The 18,324-nt window shown below is 46.7% G+C and overlaps 2 protein-coding genes across 2 annotated transcripts; both read right to left on the minus strand.

Annotated features, from left to right (window-relative positions):
- Positions 1-692: 692 nt before the first annotated feature.
- On the minus strand, positions 693-1,751 carry LOC124690776 (putative cyclin-F2-1). Its single transcript, XM_047224113.1, has one exon. It carries the CDS (start codon positions 1,749-1,751, stop codon positions 693-695), a length of 1,059 nt encoding a protein of 352 aa, XP_047080069.1.
- Positions 1,752-11,286: 9,535 nt separating this feature from the next.
- On the minus strand, positions 11,287-12,345 carry LOC124690777 (putative cyclin-F2-1). Its single transcript, XM_047224114.1, has one exon. It carries the CDS (start codon positions 12,343-12,345, stop codon positions 11,287-11,289), a length of 1,059 nt encoding a protein of 352 aa, XP_047080070.1.
- Positions 12,346-18,324: the final 5,979 nt, after the last annotated feature.

The raw sequence follows: 18,324 nt of genomic DNA on the forward strand, positions 1-18,324 counted from the left end.
AAAGGAAATGAGGTGATTTTTTCCTTCACGATAATAAGAGTTGATTCCCTTTCTTGTAGTTTTGGATCGATGTGGATGAGTGGTTAGGAGGTGAGTGAGGGACTTGAACTTGGTATATATTCCGTACATAGCATCGATTGTGCGATTACATCTTGGGGATCCAACTTAAGAAATGTGAAGTTTTAGGGCTCACCTAAAGAGCGAGTAATTAGAACTACTTTTTTCACGAATTAAGCTCAAGGAGAATAAGATGGAGTTTAGCTAACTCCCGTGCTCCATGCTTAAGCCTCTCCAACGAAGAAGTAAAGTCGCGTGGCTGAATTGAACTTGGTACAATTTCAGTTGCCTTACTTTGTTTTTTATTTTGCTTTTTACCAGATCATGTTGGTTTGCCTGTTGTTTTAATCTTATCAGCTCTAATTTGCTCAGGATTTCATGATCTCCTCTAATTGAGAAGTGATAAGCCTCAATTCCCACTAGTTTATTGAGTGCCATGAGCAATTAGGAAGAAATGATGGCACAATAAAACACACACATCCACATGCATGCATAGAAATTCATAGGAAGCATGAAAAAATCGAGTTCCATTACATTGCAAGTACTACTCAAACATGTAGATTTCATCATCATTTTCATCTAGAGATTCAAGTGCACCTCTAGCCCTAGAATCTTTCATTTGAAATCCTAGTTTCCTACACGTCCTGCAGGAACACTGGCAACGCATGGAAGCGAGGATCGGGATTCATCCGGTGCATCGTCTGAATTTCAAGGGCGATGTCCATGGGCTTGTACCCCGTCAGCTCCTCGAAGTCTGCGTTCCACTGCGGCACCTGGCTGGCCATCGGGTTCAGGATCAGCCTAGCGAGGAAGACTGCCGACGCCGCCAGGGTGGACGGCGGGTGACGCACCCATCCGTAGTTGAGGGTCGACTGTTTGGCGAAGAGATGCGCCAACCGCTGAACCTCCAAGTCTTGCTCTTCTCCTTTGTCGTGCCTAGTGAAGTGGTGCACGAAGGTATAGGCCGTGGGTCCGCTGAGATCGTACCCCAGCGCCGCCACCATGTCGAACTCCATGTCGATCACCTCCTTGCCGGTGGCGAACCCGCAGCTTTCGGCGATGCCCGCGGCGTTCACCTTGGATTTTGTGCACTGCTCCTCGTATTTGGCGGCGGTGTAGACGGCCGTGGCGCCCAGTAGATGGAGCTCATACTCCATCTCCGTGTCAGTCAGCCACAGGGTTTGCTCCGACAGGACGCGGTCGACGTAGGAGACGGCGCGTTGAAGCGTCCCAGCGGCCAAGCGGAAGTGATGGGCGACGGCTTCCATCCAGAAGATGAGGTGGGCGCGAGTAGACTGGCTCTTGAGATCTCCCAGCAGTGTCTTCAGGTAGCCTAGCGAGGGCCGTTGCTTGACGTCCTTCTCCATCTTCCGGAGGTTGACGTCAATGTCGGCGTCGTAGTCGGACAGCCGCGTCGAGCTCTCGAAGTCGGTGACCTCGACAGCCGGGTATGAAAGGTGGGCGCTGAAGTCCAATGCGGCAGCGTACAGCTCGCACGTCGCCGGGAGCTCGATGGAGTCGTGGAGTGCGGCGGCGTGGTGGGCGGGGGTGGAAGCGAAGCGGACAGGTGGAAGCTTACCGATGTCCCGGAGGTAGGCGTCGTCAAACTCGACCGTCCTCTGGTCACCGCGGCGGGAGAAGAAGGCGGAGGGAGGAGGGCCCGGAAGAAGCTCAAAGGATCCACGAAAAGCCATCGCCTGATCGAGATGGGCAGATATAGAGAGTCTCGATCGGCGCTTTGAGCTAGGGGAAATGGTCTGGTATATGTGAGGAAGAAGGGATCGAGTCCTGCCTATTTGTAATTTATCCATGGCTCCATCGCTAGCTGGGTTGCTCCAGAATTGGAAACCAATCGTATCGCCATCTGTCTAGTAATAGTGGGTTTAATCGCTAGTGTAGGATTCAGATTGCAGCCGTGGAAACTACGCACTGTTTCTTGCCATAAGTAAGATTTCCGATTTTGATCAAAATTTGAATAAACGCGCTAAGCGGAAGCGGAATACATAGACTGGAAGCTCGCCAATTGTAATGACGTATGCACCAAGGAGATATTAAGAGCGAGACTCAAACACGTGCGTCCGACTATTGTTTACTGAATTAATTGATGAATGAAATATGTTAATTACGAGATGATTCCGAACTTCCGAGATTTTTTTTTGAAAGGTCAATGGATATATATTAACACTAATAAAGAGCAGTACAAAGAAACCTGACAAAGTACACACAGCAAGATGAAAGCATGGTAGTTCATATACTTATAGGAATTCGAAAGGTAGCCAGCATCTAGGAAAATATGACTTTAGGTTTTGTGCCTCGGCTATTTACAGGATTTAGATTAATTACATGCACTATCAACCCAAAAACCCAGATATCTTAATCTTTGAATGCCCCCCGACCCCTCTCCCGCACCCCTCCCAACCTTAACCGCCTCCCGCCGCCGCTGCCGGTAGCCGGGGCGTGGCGGCGGCAGGGGCCCTTCCTTGTTGAAGCGATGTGGACGGCGGACGGGATTCCTCCTCCTCGACGCTGCGACCGGTCGGCGCGGATGGTGATGGGCGGCGGCGGCCTGGCCTGTTCTGCGCTGCGGCCCCCTCCTCCCGTCGGCTCTCCCCCGCAGCACGCCGGCAGGGGCTGGTGGTGGACGGCGGCCAGGCCCATGGTCTGTGCCATTTCCCCCAGCCTCTCACCGGTGCGTGGAGATGGTCTCGGGCTTCTCCCGGGACACGAGGTCGCCCGAGGCAGCAGCCTTGGGTTCGACGGTGGAGGCGGCTCTCTTCTTCGCCGGAGAGGGTCGGCCTGCGGATGGTGGTGCTGGATCTTTCGATCTGTCATCGCGTTCCGGCGGCGAGGTGGAGAGGCGTGGAAGCCGGCGACGGCTGATGTCGCCGGTGGTGGGCTGTCATTTGGCTGCGGCGGTGCCCATGGCGTGTGCGGTGTCTTCGGACAATGCGATCTGCGCTTGGTGTCTCCGGCGGCAACTTTGGCCGGCCTGGGATGGTCGTCGGCGTGGGGGGCGACCTGAATTAAGGCGTGGGGCTCTGTCCCCATTGATCTGGCTAGAGTGATGGGTTCCGGGAGGCTCCGCCGGAGATCTTCCATGGGCAATTCACGCGTGGAGACTGCTGGATCGGGTGGGACTCGATCGTGCGCACACATGTTTTACTCTGACCGTTTGGTTTCAAAGGGAGCGCTTCGAAGCTCAGCTGGCTGTTAATATCATGGGGCATGTTCTCGTTCCATGGTGCTGGCAGAGAATGTCATGAAGGCCGAGATCCGAGGATTAGCAATGGAGGATCCGTTCTTTGGGGCGAGGAGGAGTTGGCTTGGTGTTTCACGACTTGGAGCAGCGGCATGCAAGTGGGGACGACTGCACAGGAGAAGACAAAGGTCTTATCTTTCAGGGTGAAAATACAAGGTATGGCTTTAATTGGTTGTGCCTGGCAATTGCCTTGTTGAACACATTGTTTTGAGAGTGATGACCTTCTTCAGGGTGAAAACCCAGATGTTTGATCGGGCGACGACAGGGCTTGTGCACTGTTACCTTCTTGAAAGCGCCGCTTTTGAAGAAGTTGGACTTATGGTGCTGCCTTGGTGGTGTTAGTGATGTTGTTTCAATGATTAAACTACCATAGCGGGACTTTTTTTCTGTAATTCTTCTTTCTTTTTTGGCTGTGTGCATCCGTAAGGCCGCTAGGACAATGCGTTGTTGCAGAGGCTGGGTGTAATTGGTATCTCCGATTTTAATATATGCTCTTTGTCGAAAAAAATCTTAATCTCTGAATTCTTCTGACCATGCATGATGTTATTGTTGGGAGGCGGTTCTCAGTGACATGACATTTTTTTCCATGTGGTAGTCCACTTTTTTTGCATACTCTGAACAAAAAAAAATGTTAGAACAAAATGCCATACACATTCAAAACTTGTAAGAAAACATAAAAAATATTTAGAGAAAATCAGGGATATTATGCCATACAAGTTCAGGGCCAAACATCATCATTTTTTCGTGAAAAACTCAATTTATAAACAAAAATATACTCGAAAATAAACTCAAGAAACCACACATAGAGTCCGAAGACAAAAGATAGACATTTAAGAAATTAATAGTTTTTTCTCTAAATTCATGTATATTTGTACTCCGTTTTTGTCTGATAACTTATGTGTCTCCGTGCTTGTCCTCTGATATTAACTATCTAATCTTTTCTCTAGATTTTCATTGTTCATATGTCATTTTACTTAAACTCTATGATTTCCTCTGATTTAAATCTCAACTTACTAAAGTATATTCTTGGTCAGCCAAGTAAGCTGCCACACGTGAGATTAATCACTTCTACATCCAAAAAAAATCTAGAATAGTATGATGATAGAAAACGGTTACAATGAGTATATATGAGTATATTTTTGTGTTTTAGATGATCTAAAGCTGCCAATACATGAAGTATGAACAATGGATTTTTTCCATTATAAATATGAAGTGTCTATGCCTTTTAGCGGTTGATAATTGTGTGGATTTCTTAAAAGAAAAATGAAATCGTATTTCCTAGGTAACCAAGAAATCCACCAAGTATGTGGTTGTTCTATTAGACATGCACCTCAGGTTGGGGTCATCTTATGTCCAAGGCTAACCGGGTGAGATTTCATTGTAAATACGGATTAAAACGGAGCGGCAACATACGGAACTGAGTGCTACCTTGTTTTTTTTTCATAGTGGAAGCGGAAATGGATATCGAGTCCCCAGATAAAATACATAAACATATACCGCCATAAAAAAATATAGAGCAAATACCATGTGGAAGCAAACAAGAAGGCTAATGTTTACCTAAACTAAGAGCCCCCTAAACCACACAAAAATGTCTCAACCACTAAAATTAAAGGACACAGTTGGTAACCTAGGGAGGGGTGAATATGTTCGATGAGTTTTCTTTTAATCCTTTAGCAATTTTAGACTTTGCGGATAAATAAAATGACCTAATGGAAACTAAGTGAGCAACTTATATGATGATAAGAGTACTTGAAGCACACAGACTGTCATAAATTAAACAACACTAGTACAGATCTCGAATATAAATAATTGAGGCACGCTGGACACAAATATAAAACCTAATGTTCGCTCCTTGGGGGAGGGGGCTACATGACCGTTGGAGAGGTATGTAGGATTCCACGAAGAATTCCCAAGCTCCACAAAAGGTCACCTTCTTCTCCTAGAGCCTCCTCCACGAAGTTAGGGATCAATCACTAGTGTTAGGCATTTAGGTGGCCTCCAAACCCTCACAAACTTCCCATGGAGCAAATCCACAAACCGAATACTTCTGGGCGACCCTATACGCTTAGGGTTTTTTCACGAACCAAAAAGTAACATGCTAGCTCAATGGACTCAAGGAGGAATGATGTATGGATTGGTGTATTGTAGATCGAGACCTCCTCTATCTTTTCCAAAAAGGGATTTGTATTTGGTATGGGGAAATGAGAGATCCTCATGCATTGGTGTTTTAACAATGGTGGTGAGAGAGAGAGAGAGAGAGAGAGAGAGAGAGAGAGAGAGTGATATGGATATGCCAATGGTGGTGAGAGAGAGAAAATGAGGATGGTGACTGGCAGAGGTTAGCTAAGTATGTAAAATCTGGAACTATTACTCAGGATAGGAATTATGTGGGATGCTCTCATTTTTTTTCTGAGTTGATGGAAGTGAAGAATGTATTCTATAGTTGTTGTAAGATAATTGTAGGGAATGGGGAGAAAACCAGATTCTTGGAAGATGTGTGGGTAGGGAAGATAATTTTTCCAAGGCTTTATAATCTTCCTTTTGCTCATCAAATCACCGTTGCAAAAGTTTTTTGCTCAAGATTTTAACTGTATTAGATTTAGACGTTCTTTATATGGTGAAAGTTTGGAGATGTGGAATAAACTTTTAGATCTTTGTGGTCAGACAATCCTCTCGGAGGAGCCTCACAAAATTACCTGGCTTTTAACTAAGTCCTAAAATTTCTCGATTAAATCCATCTATATGTACTTATCAGCTCGTAGAGTGCTCTTTCCATATAAGATGATTTGGAGGCTATCATTACCTCTTAAAATCAAAGCTTTTGTTTGGCTTTTGGTAAAAAAAAGAGTGTTAACCTAAGATAACACTCCTACGCAGCTTCACAAATCTGAACAGCGCATTGTTTGGCTTGTGGTAAAAAAAAAGAGTGTTAACCAAAGGTAACACTCCTATGCAGCTTCTCAATACCGAACATCTTCTCATTACCGAACAGCACATGGAAGCTCGCCATGTTGATCTTGGAGCGGACGTTCACATGGCACACCTCAATTACCGTGGGCGTGGTGGTCCTTTTCCGCCTCCTCCGCAGCATCCAACCCCACCGTCTTACTCCAAGCAAACACCACCTCCTTACCATCAGCAGTACAACAATCAGCAACGTGGCCAGGGAAGTGTGTCGCGTGGCGGTGGCAGCAGTGGTGGTGGTAGCTCCTCTGGTGGTACCCGGCCTATTTGTCAGATTTGCACCAAGACCGTCCATGTTGCCTCCTGCTGCTTCAAGCGATATGCTCCTGACTTCCTCGGCGCTGGCAATGATGGGCGCTACAAGGATCGACAGTTGGCTGCTTTTACCACTCCTACTGCCAACAACACCTCCTACGGTGCTACTCCATCCTATCCGATTGATCCGGCTTGGTATGCGGACACGGCGGCGACGGATCACTTCACCAATGATCTAGAGAATCTCACCATGAGGGAGCCCTATCTGGGGAAGGATCAAGTCCAAACCGCCAATGGATCAGGTATGCGCATTACACATATTGGTCATTCCACTATTCCTTCATTATCTCATAATCTCCACCTTCACAATATTTTCCATGTTCCTTCCATCACTCGCAATCTCCTCTCGGTTAAAAAGTTTACACTTGATAATAATGTCTTCTTTGAGTTTCACCCTTGGTATTTTCTTGTCAAGGATCGCGTCACGAGAAGGGTTCTTCTTAGAGGGGGTTGCCGTGGAGCACTCTATAATCTCGATGTGTCATCTATCAAGCAAGTTTTTAGTGGTGTCAAGGTTTCTCACGAGCAGTGGCACTCACGCCTAGGTCATCCAGAAGTTCCTATAGTTCAACATGTTTTACACTGCCATGAGCTTCCATCCGTGTTAGTAAATAAAGTTGCAGTTTGTGATGCCTGTCAGGGCAAAAGTCACTAGTTACCCTTTTCATTGTCTACTCGTGTCACTACAGTTCCTCTTGAAATTATCTATTCTGATGTATGGGGACCTGCCCAAGTTTCTGTTAGTGGACATGAATATTATGTTAGTTTTGTTGATGCATATAGTCGCTTTATATGGCTTTATTTGCTTAAACGTGTTTCATGTGTTTCTTCAATTTCAAAAACATGTTGAACGCCTTCTAAATAAGAAAATTATGCATGTACAATCTGACTAGGGTGGTGAGTACCACAAGTTAAAAAAGTTCTTTACTGATCTTGGCATTTCTCATAGACTGTCTTGTCCTCATACACATCAACAAATGGCACTGCTGAAAGAAAACATCGACACATTGTTGAAACTGGATTGACTCTCCTTGCACATGCTTCTGCTTCATATCTGTTTTGGAGTGATGCTTTCTCCACCGCTTGTTTTCTCATAAACAGACTCCCAAGTCGAGTGATTAATATGCAAACACCTCTTGAGCGCCTTTTGGGTGAAGTGCCTGATTATACCTTCTTTAAGGTGTTCGGGTGTGCGTGTTGGCCGCATCTTCGACCTTACAATAAACGCAAACTCGAGTTTCGCTCCAAACAGTGTGTCTTCCTTAGTTACAGTTCCATTCACAAGGGTTACAAGTGCCTACAAATTCCTACAAATTGAGTCTATATCTTCTGTGATGTCGTGTTTGATGAGACGGTGTTTCCCTTCTCTCATGTTATGACTCCCTCCACCATACCCTCCACCTCCACTACCCCTTTACTTCCTGACCAATTTGTTGATGCTGCATATGCTCCGTCTCTATTGCCTAACCATGGTGCATGTTTGGGGCGTGGTGCTCGCCTGGAGTTACTTGATGATCACATGGAGGGCGCCCATTCTGATAGCGATCAGACGCACAGCGACGTCGATCGCGTGCACGTCGATCGCATGCATGTTGATCGCGTGCTCTCCTCGTCTGGCCATGTAGCTCAGGCCGACGACGGCCCGTCTACGCCTTCCGCATCGTCCGTCCCACCTCTACCAGACGGCCCATCTGCGCCATCGCCTGGTTTGGCTACGTCGACCACGTCGCCTCCTGGGAGCTCCTCGTCGCCCGCCCCTGCTTCTCGCCCTAGCGTTACCACGCGCCTAATGCGGGGTGTCCGTCATCCCAAGACGCGCACTGATGGAACCATTGCGTGGCATACTGCTCGTACGGATGATCTTGTTCATACTGAGCCTCGTGGTCATCAAGATGCCATGTCATGTGCTCACTGGCGTGCAACTATGGAAGCTGAATTCTCAGCACTACAGACCAACAAGACCAGGCGGCTAGTTCCTCCTCGGCCTGGTGTCAACATCATTGATTGCAAATGGGTGTTTAAGATTAAGCAGAAGTCAGATGGTACTATAGAGAGATATAAGGCTCGGCTGGTTGCTAAAGGCTTCAAGCAGCGCTATGGCCTTGACTATGAAGACACCTTCAGTCCATGGCTCTTACTCAAGGATGGCATCTTCGGTAATTGGATATTCAAAATGCCTTTTTACATGGAGTTCTTGAAGAAGAGGTCTATATGCGTCAACCTCCTGGCTTTGAGGATCATTCACACCCTCAGTACGTGTGTCGTCTTGACAAGGCTCTTTATGTACTTAAACAGGCTTCCCGCGCTTGGCATGCCCGTCTTAGCTCTGTTCTCCATGGTCTTGGATTTGCGGCGTCTACGACTGACACATCTCTCTTCATTCTTTGGAAATCAGCCCTTACCATCTATTTATTGGCCTATGTTGATGATATTATTGTAGTAAGCTCTTCATCTTCTGCCACTGATTGCCTCCTCCATCAGCTTGGTACTTCGTTTGCACTCAAAGATCTTGGTGAATTACACTACTTCCTTGGTATTGAAGTGCAGCGCTCTCCTGGTTATCTCCATCTGAGTCAGCAGAAGTATGCATTGGAGCTTCTGCGACGGGCTGATCTTCTTAAGTCCACTCCGGTATCTACACCTATGTGCTCCACTGATAAGCTTAGCTCTACAGATGGCACACTACTTTCAGCTGAGGAGTCTACACGCTATTGCAGTATTGTTGGAGGTTTACAGTACCTTACTATGATAAGACATGACTTATCATTTGTTGTGAACAAGGTGTGTCAATATCTATCCACACCGCTTTGTTCTCATTGGGCAGCAGTTAAGCGTATTTTGCGCTATGTTCAGGGCACCTTATCTTATGGTGTGTTATTGAGACGTCCTACCTCGTCTCCTGTTGTCTGCTTTTTCTGATGCGGACTGGGCTGGTAATTCTGATGATCGGCGATCAACCGAGGGATATGCCATCTTTTATGGTGGTAACCTGGTTTCTTGGAGTGCTCGTAAATAGGCCACTGTATCTCGTTCCAGTACAGAGTCTGAGTATAAAGCACTTGCTAATGCTAGAGTTGATTTGGGTACAAACTCTACTGTCTGAACTTGGGGTATCTCAGAGAAGTCCACCAGTCTTATGGTGTGACAGTATTGGAGCAACTTTTCTCTCGTCCAATCCTGTGTTTCATGCTCGTACTAAGCACATAGAGGTGGATTTTCATTTTGTTGGAGAAAGGGTTGCTTAGAAGCTTCTACAGATTCGGTTTATCTCCTCCAAGGATGAGCTAGCTGATATATTCACTAAACCTCTCCCTTAGTCATTGTTTCCGTTTTGTAGACACAATCTCAACCAGGGGGTGATAAACTGTATATTATACACGTATCGCTATGGTATTGTATATAAACCAACTGTATACAACTATGTAATCTACCCCTATATATATATGCCATATGCCGGCCCTTGTACGGTGCTAAGGTAATACCCCTACATCGTTTTACCCTACATTTTCAAACTTGATTAAGAGAGGATGGAAGGTTCTAAATTTTGTGAATTCTGTGGAGGATATAAATCACTAAATCAGTTATTTTTTGATTGTCCTATGTCGAGGTATATAACTGGAATGTGGTAGGGAGTATTTTGGTCCTCGCTTCAAGACCGGTGAATTTCTTTGATTTATGCCAGTACTGGATTCCTCAGTTTTCTACAAAAAGTAGAACGGTTGCAATGACAGGATCTGCTAGCTTGTTATAGAATTTATGAAAAGCAAGAAATGTTGCTTGTTTTCAGAGAATTTTTCCTAAGGATCCCACTGATGTTATTTTCTCTTCGTGTTGGTTGTTGAATAAATAAAAAATTCTATAAAAAGAAAAGGTGCAAAATGCGGTGCAAATGGTTTCAGATCGCCTCCGTAAAGTTGCAACTGAGGTGTTTGGGCGGCGGCATGGCTGGGCACCTAGAGCGAAGAGGATCTGCGGATAATTGAAGAGCCAATTATCCGAAGCTGAGATCATATTCTTCTTTTTGTGTACTCTAGAAGCTATGTTGACCCGGAAGCTAGACTATTTTTGATGGAGACGTTGGGATAGTTGACAGTGTAGTTGCATGGTTGGGATAACTTTGGTTGGTGCTCTGGTACTCTTTCTTTGGTAGCTGTAATAAGGCTCGGACCTCTTGTTAATTGTGACTCCAGTTTCTTCAGTGAAATAGGGGGCCTTGCCCTTTTGATAAAAAAACTTGTTTTTTTCGTGCACATGATTGCCGTTCGATTCGCTTTGTTTCCTGCTTGAGATTCATGGTACAAATAACATTAAGTTTCATTAGGTTTTAAAAATGTGAAACGTGATGATTCACGACGAAACCTAATTATCTTCGTGCACAGAAGAATTACCGCTCTCAAAAGATGTCACTACATCTATAATGTATGACTATATACATAACAACGTGTGTCATCACGGTTCATTGAAAGATACTTTCAAAAGGCAAACGCATCAACAAACTTATGGAGCAATTAGGAAGAACCGATGGCACAATGAAACACACACATCCACATGCATGCATAGAAATTCATAGGAAGCATGAAAAAAATGAGTTCCATTACATTGCAAGTAGTACTCAAATATGTAGATTTGAACATCATTTCCAACTCGAGATTTATTTAGTGCCTCTCTTGCCCAATCTTTCATTTGAATTCCTACTCGTCCTGCAGGAACGCTGGCAACACATGGAAGCGAGGATCGGGATTTATCCTGTGCATCATCTGAATTTCAAGGGTGATGTCCGTGGGCTTGTACCCCGTCAGCTCCTCGAAGTCTGCGTTCCACTGCGGCACCTGGCTGGCCATCGGGTTCAGGATCAGCCTGGCGAGGAAGACTGCCGATGCCGCCAGGGCGGACGGCGGGTGACGCACCCATCCGTAGTTGAGGATCGACTGTTTGGCGAAGAGATGCGCCAACCGCTGAACCTCCAAGTCTTGCTCTTCTCCTTTCTCGTGCCTAGTGAAGTGGTGCACGAAGGTATAGGCCGTGGGTCCGCTGAGATCGTACCCCAGCGCCGCCACCATGTCGAACTCCATGTCGATCACCTCCTTGCCGGAGGCGAACCCACAGCTTTGGGCGATGCCCGCGGCGTTCACCTTGGATATTGTGCACTGCTCCTCGTATTTGGCGGCGGTGTAGACGGCCGTGGCGCCCAGTAGATGGAGCGCATACTCCATCTCCGTGTCAGTCAGCCACAGGGTCCGCTCGGACAGGACGCGGTCGACGTAGGAGACGGCGCGTTGAAGCGTCCCGGCGGCCAAGCGGAAGTGATGGGCGACGTCCTCCATCCAGAAGATGAGGCGAGCGCGAGTGGACTGGCTCTTGAGATCTCCCAGCAGCGTCTCCAGGTAGCCTGGCGAGGGCCGCTGCTTGACGTCCAGCTCCATCTTCCGGAGGTTGACGTCGATGTCGGCGTCGTAGTCGGACAGCCGCGTCGAGCTCTCGAAGTCGGTGACCTCGACGGCTGGGTATGAAAGGTGGGCGCTGAAGTCCAATGCGGCAGCGTACAGCTCGCACGTCGCCGGGAGCTCGATGGAGTCGTGGAGTGCGGCGGCGTGGTGGGCGGGGGTGGAAGCGAAGCGGACAGGTGGAAGCTTACCGATGGCCCGGAGGTAGGCGTCGTCGAACTCCGCCGTCCTCTGGTCACGGCGGCCTGAGAAGAAGGCGGAGGGAGGAGGGCCCGGAAGAAGCTCAAAGGATCCACGAAAAGCCATCGCCTGATCGAGATGGGCAGATATAGAGAGTCTCGATCGGCGCTATGAGCTAAGGGAAATGGTCTGGTATATGTGAGGAAGAAGGGATCGAGTCCTGCCTATTTGTAATTTATCCATGGCTCCATCGCTAGCTGGGTTGCTCCAGAATTGGAAACCAATCGTATCGCCATCTGTCTAGTAATAGTGGGTTTAATCGCTAGTGTAGGATTCAGATTGCAGCCGTGGAAACTACGCACTGTTTCTTGCCATAAGTAAGATTTCCGGTTTTGATCAAAATTTGAATAAACGCGCTAAGCGGAAGCGGAATACATAGACTGGAAGCTCGCCAATTGTAATGACGTATGCACCAAGGAGATATTAAGAGCGAGACTCAAACACGTGCGTCCGACTATTGTTTACTGAATTAATTGATAAAACAAATGTACTCCCTCCGTTTTTTATTGCTTCGCACTCTAGGATTTTCCAGTCAAACTTTGTCAAAACTTTGACAAAAATATAGGAAAAAGCATTAACATTCATTATCTCAAATTAACACTTCTTAATTTGTGACACTAATTACCCTGTGACTGAAAATTTGTCTAGATTACCCCTATTAGAAGCTTTGAACCTTCTTTCTCTGATCCATGTCCACTGGGCAAGATGTGAGAGCATCTCCACTCGGCTCCCCAGCACCCCCTCTCGAGGCCGATTTTTTTAGCTGGGTGGACGAAATTTCCCTAGTCGCACTTACAGGAGCCCAATTTTCGCCGTATTGGGCCTATTATTCATCCGGTGATCGCAGGCCGAACCCAACACCCCGGGGAGCGTCTGGAAGCGCCGGATGAAGTGAAAAGGCATGTGGCCAGGTCTATCGGCATCATACCCACAAAGAGTCCCCCAATCCACTCGCGTTGCCCAAACTAGCTCGTCATCGTCGCGTCGCCGCCGGCACCACCCCCACACTCTCCCGCCGCGCATACGCCGGTAGAAAGGCCGCACCCACTCCCTAGCTACCCCGTCGAGCTCGCCGCAGTCCATCACCACACCGGCACTCCTTGCAGCCCCGTGCCGATCCCTGTGTCGACCGCTGTGGCACCACACCCGTGAGGTGTTCGGCGTTTTGATGGCTCGGCCATGGACTCCGACGACAAGGACTTCGCTGTTGGAGGAGGAGAACACCGCCGCTACCGAAGATGAAGAGCACATGATGATCCTGGCGTCTCTGGCCACCCTATACGCCGAGCGGAACTCAAAGCCGCGGCGTGGCTGCTCGGCGCCCGGTCGCCGGAAGGCCAAGGCGAGGCATCGTCTGGAGGGCTACATCATGTTGTACACCGATTACTTCACCGACGAACCGCTGCACCCCGAGGCAGTATTCCGGCGCCAGTTCAGGATGAGTCGGGATGTCTTTCTGAACATTGTGTATGCCCTCTAGGACTTGGACCCCTACTTCAGATGCAAACCGGACTGCACCGGCATGATTGGGTTTTCCTCACTGCAGAAGTGCATGGTCGCTATGAGGTTGCTTGCATATGCAGCTCCGGGTGACAGTGCCGATGACTATCTGCGCATGGCCGAGAGCACATCCATTGATTGCTTATACAAGTTTTGCACGCCAGTCATAGCAGTGTTCGGGGAAGTTACTTGAGATCACCCACTGCTCAAGATACTGAGCAAATACTTGCAACCAATGTAGCAAGAGGATTTCATGGATGCTTGGGAGCATCGACTGCATGAATTGGAAGTGGAAGAACTGTCCAATGGCTTGGCAGGGCATGTACAAGGGCCATAAAGGAGGATGTAGTGTGGTACTTGAGGTAATGGCTACATATGAAACCTATATTTGGCACTTTGTCTTTGGAATGGCAGACTCAAACAACGACATCAACGTCTTGCAGTGCTCGCTTGTCTTTGCCAAGCTTGTTGAGGGCCGGCCATGCTCCCTCGGTGAACTATGAGATCAACGGGCGCCACTATAACAAGGGATACTACCTTGCAGATGGCATCTATCCTACATAGTCAACATTGGTGAAAACGATCTCAAGCCCGAAGCTGCCAAAATAAGCGTGGTTTGCGAAGGAGCAAGAAGCTGCCAGGAAGGACATCGAGCGAGCATTTGGTATCCTCCAATAGAGATTTACAGTTGTCGGTTTCCAGCTATGACTTGGTCGCATGATCAAATATGGAAGGTGATGAACTATTGCGTGATATTGCACAACATGATCATAGATAATGAGCGGAAACATCCAATTCATGAGGCCGAGTTGATGCAGCCATATCACCGACAGGGTCCTCTTGCAGAGCTTGATGATTAGGTGCTGGAATCATGGGTTTCCTTCCTAGCTATGCGCCAGGAGATCCGAGACTCACGTGTGCACCAAGAGCTGCAGGACGATTTGGTCGACCACCTATGGGATCGCAAGGGTGCAGCAAGAGCTGGTGCACCATGATTTGTTGTGTTTGTTGTGTTTGTTGTGTTTGTTGTGTTGTTGTCATGTTGTGTTTGTTGAACTATTTGCTTTGTTGAAATAATGTCAAATCTCGATGTACAATATCATAAATTTTCATATTTTGTGTTGTATTATGAAATTTAGCCGGAAATTGGCATATTTTTTGCCGAGTCTGGCTAACCTGGGAAGCAGCCATCGGTTCGCTACTGGGAAACTGCCCCTCCCCAGACCGAAAATTACAATCATTCGGCGCTACCTAGCGCCAAATTTTGGCCTGGGGAGGTCCAACGAGTGGAGATGCTTTGAGAGGTGATGAGTGATGACTGGGATCCCAAAACATCAGAAGTACAAGAATAGATGGATAAGGACCATAATCGTTGTTTGCGCGCTCTAATCTGTACATAATATTTCGCACTACATCGTCGGTCATATCTAACAAATACATGCAAAATGCCATAATGGGGTAAAACCGTGTTCAAGGTCTCCTAGCTAGAATAATTGGTGAAAGTTTCACTCTAAATTGGTTAATATGTGTCACAAATGCACGATTGTAGGGTAAAAATTGAAATTCAAAAATATAGTCCATCCATTCCTAGATATAAGCCGTGCATATAGCTTTTTGAGAAAAATTCCAGAATACAAATTTTTTAATGGATTAGTTTACGATTCCTTATCTTATGCAAAAACCCTCTATTTTCTCACGACAATTATTCAGTGGTAATCCAGCTTAAACCTGGTGTAATATTCTCACAATGTGTGTGTTATTTAATTTCCGTGCCAAAACTATATGGCTTATATCAAGAAAAGAAGGGATTAATTTATAACGATTTCAATACTATAGGTTTTATGTTGTAGATACTTCTCAGTTTTTTGCTAAATATTTTGTCAAACTTTGAAAAGATTGACATTAACTAAACGTAGAATGCAATCTAGTTGTGAATAGAGGGAGTATGTATTTTAGCTATGTATGGGTATATGTATGTAACCGGTTGTACCCTGGTTGTACCCCTTGTATATCGATATATAAAGTCAGACGTCCACTCTCGGGGTTTGCGTGCGTTTCACTCCAATTACATTGTCTCACATTGTATCAGCCCTAAAACCGATCTAGGGACGTCTTCTTCCGCCGCCTCTGTGTCCTCCGTCTTGTAGACCTTCTCCTCGGTGCCATCTGAAGAACCATGGCTGTCGGTTCCCACTCCTCCGGGATCGTGCACTTCGGTCACCTCATTAGCAACAAGCTCGCCGCCGAGATGCATCTCCTCTTGCGTGCGCAGGTTGTCTCCCTTCTCCAGATCAACCGCCTCCACCGTTATGTGCAGGGCACTGATCTGTGCCCCTCCGCCACCATCTTCATTCCCAAGGACGGTGCTGCAGCGGAAACTCAGCCGAACCCTGCTTTTGTGGCGTGGGTTCAACATGATCAGGATATTCTTTTTGTCTTCCACTCGTCTTCGACGTCGGTTGTCGGCGCAATGATCATGTTCGCATCCATGTCCGATGAGGCTTGGACCATCATTGATTGCACTTTTGTTGCGCAGTCTAATGCTCGCTCGTCTCAGATCCGTGCTCAACTAGCCAAAACAGAGAAACTCGACTCCTCCATGGTTGTCTACTACGACACCCTCAAGACCTTGGCCGACATGCTTGCCTCGATCGGTCAACAACTAAGCTCTGAGGATTTTAGCAATTTTGTTCTTCATGGTCTTGATCAGGAGTATGACCCCATTGTTGAGCTGGTCTGTAACTGCGATGACCCCCGCTCTTCTCCTCATCGGGCTCATGCTTCTCGGTTTGGTGGCAAGCCCTCCCGGTCTTCAGCATTCAGGCCTCCTACATCACCTTAACGCCCCGACTTCACTGTACCTGATGAGGACATTCCATCTATTGATACAACCGCTATACCTACAACCACACAAATGCAAGGACATATCACTCGAGCTCGTGCCAACAACTTAACTATCAGGTATTTTCGTTTTTTGGAACTATTACTCACATACATGAGAATATGATGCTACCTAAATCAGATGCGTTTGTTACTCTTAGGAATGGTGAACCTAGCATGGATGAGAGGGACAAGCATTAGAGCATGATCGGGAATGGCGATGGCAGAAAGCATGTGAGGATTAAAGAGGAGACCACAAGTAGAGATTTCAGAACTTTGAAGCCACCATAATGATGAATGAATACTTGGATGACATATACAAGTTTACACGTCATAAATTCGTCTATAGCATAATATGGTGCTGCGTCACCTTTATTTTCTGGCCGCACCCATGTCATTTTCGCAGGAATTATTGCAGCCACTTTTTAAAGTCCGTATTGAAGGAGAAAATGACCCATAGAGGTTGGTTCGGCCACCATACCTAGGTTTGGCCGAAACCCTCTCCTTTTCCTCCTTAAATATCTCCTAGCCATCACGTTTAGACTTGGATTTTGATTAGACTAAAAGTTAGCCATTGCTGCAACTCTCGTGTATTTCTTTTGAGACCAACACCCAGAACAAGACTTACTATTCAGAATCCCACCTTATCCAATAGTGCTTTCATCTTTCATCCACAATATCCTGATTGCATTATTAGTTGTTACTTGTTCTCTATTTCAGGTAGAAATTAAGACCATCGGTGGTCTGGCTGATCGTGCATCTGCAAGATCAGTAACTCTCGGAGATTGTCCTAGTGATTGTATTGGCGCAGGAGCTTTGCATGTGTAGCCGGATCGTCAAGCACGAACTCCACCAACAAATCGAAGTTATCATCATCTCATCGAAAGATCGGACATCTTTGCCCTATCAAGTGGTATAAGATTTCAGGTTGCTCGGTAAGATTTTACAGTTTTCCTAGTGTAGATTGCATCCACCTTCATACCTATAAACCACGAAAAAGTCAAAAATACAATTAGGGTTTAGATCATACCATCCCATAAACCACCCAGAGCCTTTGCATTGTCTTTTCAGTTTTGCATCGTTGAATTTATGTATGCGTCTTCGTGTTGAGTTGATGGTCTTAGTGTCTAGTTCCTTTAGAGTTTCGAGTTCTCGTCATATTAGTCACGCCGCCGCACACTCGCACCGCTCGCAGATCGTCGCCACCGCCATATACACCCACCATATACTTCCGCCACCGCCATATACACCCACCGTATACTTCTTCCACCGCCATATACACTTACCATCCGATGTTCCACATCACAAACGCTCAACAACCGCCATCCACTTCCGCCATATACACTTTTTCCTACCGTGACACGGATTCTTGTTGTTTCTCTGTCGCGACAGAGTCCGAGTAAAATTCGGTTTTTCCTGTTTTCCTTACTATCTATTTGCTTCTAATTTTACTTGCGTTGTGATAAAAAAATCCGTGAGTTAAGTTTCGGTCGCAGTCCAAGAGGAAGGAGAGGAAAAAAAGCCTGGAACCACCTCTGGATTTTTTTTTTTGGCTACACTAGTTTTCGACCTTGCGGTCACTTTTCTCCACTAGCCATTACAGCGACATTTTTTTTGCCGCCAACGCGCTTTCCGGAGCACTTTTCAGAAATTTCGACAAAAAAA

The sequence above is a fragment of the Lolium rigidum genome, chromosome 2 (assembly GCF_022539505.1).
Source record: "Lolium rigidum isolate FL_2022 chromosome 2, APGP_CSIRO_Lrig_0.1, whole genome shotgun sequence".
Taxonomy (NCBI): Eukaryota; Viridiplantae; Streptophyta; class Magnoliopsida; order Poales; family Poaceae; genus Lolium; species Lolium rigidum.